Consider the following 2458-nt stretch of genomic DNA (forward strand, 5'->3'; position numbering starts at 1 on the left):
TTGAAATATAGTCTAATTTTAATTTACCAAAAAAACAAACCACAACGTGATATTGACTATTATTTTAATATATTTTTATTTTGATTTTATTCCATAAATATCTGCATATTATATAAAAAATTTGTTCGATTAAAGCTAATTATCCTCTCTTTATATCCTCTCTTTTTTATTCACTTTGCACACTGTCTTTATACAAATGACTGACTTGAAAGTAAATGTACCTTACTACTTTGTTATATCTTCTGACATGATCGTTGTTAAGTATTTTCCGACATTGAGGTGCCTCACTTTCGAGACAATGTTTTCTTTCCATAGTCGACAATTTAAAATTTCTACATTTACATTTGAATAGTTGGAAATGAATTCTTCTTTATAAACAAAACATTTAAGCAGTATTAATCATTTTGAAACTTTTTTCCCTTAATTTTGTATTTAGATTGATTTGCTTACTGTAATTTAGAAATTATCATAATTTGATATTTTACATTCATCCGACAATTATCACCAACTTTGGTAAGCCCGATCCTTTTTGATTATAACTAAATTTAGATCACTGGTTAATAGTTCAGTTGTTTGGAAGAAATTCTATTCGGACTTTTATCATTAATTTCCTTTTGTTAGATTTGATTTAGAACAGGGGTGTCAAACACTCGGCCCTCAGCGTACTTTGGCAAACATAAGTGCGGTCTGATTTAATGGCTATAAAATACAAAAAAGGCCGAGTCGGTGAGCGAATCCGATGCGCATGGCAGCATCGTCTAGCCACGTCTCGATACTGGAGAGAGAGAAAGCATTCAGCCAGCTGCCTGAGTGTTTTTAATTGTATTTTTAAATCGTGTTTTCAATGTCATGTGCTTCTTCTAAAATAAAAAAGAAACGCTCCTTGAAAGATGAACGGAGAGTGTTTCAAGATAAATGGGAACTTCTCTATTTTTGCACAATGGTTGATAGAAATTTAACGAGTTTATCGCTATACCGAAAGAATACAACCTAGAGAGGCATTATCAATCTAATCATCTATCATACAATTATTTTGAAGGTATTAAGTTGCTTATAAACCAAGAAGGTCCAATGCGTGTTTTAAAGCTAAATGAATTGCGAAAAATTTATCTGCGTTACAGACTCATTTCACGAAAAGTCATAATCGAAGTACTGCATTAGTCACTGAAAGCTATGAAATCAGCAGAATGCTTGCAGTATATGGAAAATCATATTGTGATGATGATTTCATTGAGCAATGCTTTGTAAAAACAGCGAATATTATTTGTCCAGACGACGCCCACTTGTTTAAAGATATTTCATTAACAAGAAATACTGTTGCCAAACACATTAATGAAATGGTATTGAATTTGAAACACCAATTAAAGTCTGATTTGTTAAAATTCGATTATTTTTCAATTGCAATCGATGAAACAGTCGACGTCGTTGGAATTGCACAATTAGCAATCTTTTTTAGAGCCTGTGATTCAGATTTTAATATTTATGAAGAATTTCTCGAACTGGTACCAATGCACGATACTACTACAAGTAAAGATATCTTTATAAAACTACTACAAATTCTCTTTGAATATGGGTTTGGTTTGAAGAAGCGTGTATGTTTATGATTGTGCTCCGAATATGGTTGGACGACAAGCTGGCGTTGCCGCCAAATTGCGAGCTGAAATAGAAATGGTAAATCCCGGGTCATCATTTGCTCATTTTCATTGTATTATTCATCAACAATATTTGTGCTCAAAGATATTAAAAATGGAAAATATTATTAGTTTGGTCACGAAAACAGTAAACTATATCAGAGGTCATCCCCTCAACCACCGGCAGTTTAGTAAACTGCTGACAGATATTAATAATCAGTTCAGCAATGCAGATGAAAGTTTACAAATGGAACTATTGGAAATCCAATCAGATTCTATACTTAAAGCTAAATATTTGGAGGTTGGAATACCTGCTTTCTTTTCATATCTTCCTGGAAAGTTTAAAAACTTTAAAAAGTTTGCGACAAAAATCATTGCTATGTTTAATTCGACATAACTTTTTTCATTTATGAAATTGACAAAAACTGCTCAAAGAACAAGACTAACTGATGAACATTTATCATCTTTAATAAAAGTCGGAACTACTCGAATAGCTCAGCCTGACATATCAAAAATTGTATCTAAAAAAGATGTCAATCCTCTGAAAGCAGCTCTCACCAAAATTAAAGGGCGATGATTGAATAATTTAGTTTCTCTTATTTTGGTTATTCATCATAATAAATATCAGAACTAATCTTCCCTTAATGAGAAATTATTATAAATGCGGCCCTCAAAGCGAAATGAGTTTGACACCCCTGGTATATAATGTATGAGAATGGCTCACAACCTACAACAATGTCTCTCTTGCCACTTCTACCACCATTCCTACCAAGAACGTTCTGACTTCCGTCAGTTCCAGAGATGTCATTGAAGTGGGCTGAAAATAT

The 2458-nt window shown here is 32.5% G+C and overlaps 1 protein-coding gene across 1 annotated transcript; it reads left to right on the top strand.

Moving 5' to 3' along the window:
• Nucleotides 1–1617: 1617 nt before the first annotated feature.
• LOC115231272 (general transcription factor II-I repeat domain-containing protein 2-like) lies at nt 1618–2028 on the top strand. The gene has a single exon (XM_029801333.1). The coding sequence runs from the start codon at nt 1618–1620 to the stop codon at nt 2026–2028; it is 411 nt and encodes a 136-aa protein (XP_029657193.1).
• The last annotated feature ends 430 nt before the right edge of the window (nt 2029–2458 follow it).

Source organism: Octopus sinensis, unplaced genomic scaffold, assembly GCF_006345805.1.
Source record: "Octopus sinensis unplaced genomic scaffold, ASM634580v1 Contig18013, whole genome shotgun sequence".
Taxonomy (NCBI): domain Eukaryota; kingdom Metazoa; phylum Mollusca; class Cephalopoda; order Octopoda; family Octopodidae; genus Octopus; species Octopus sinensis.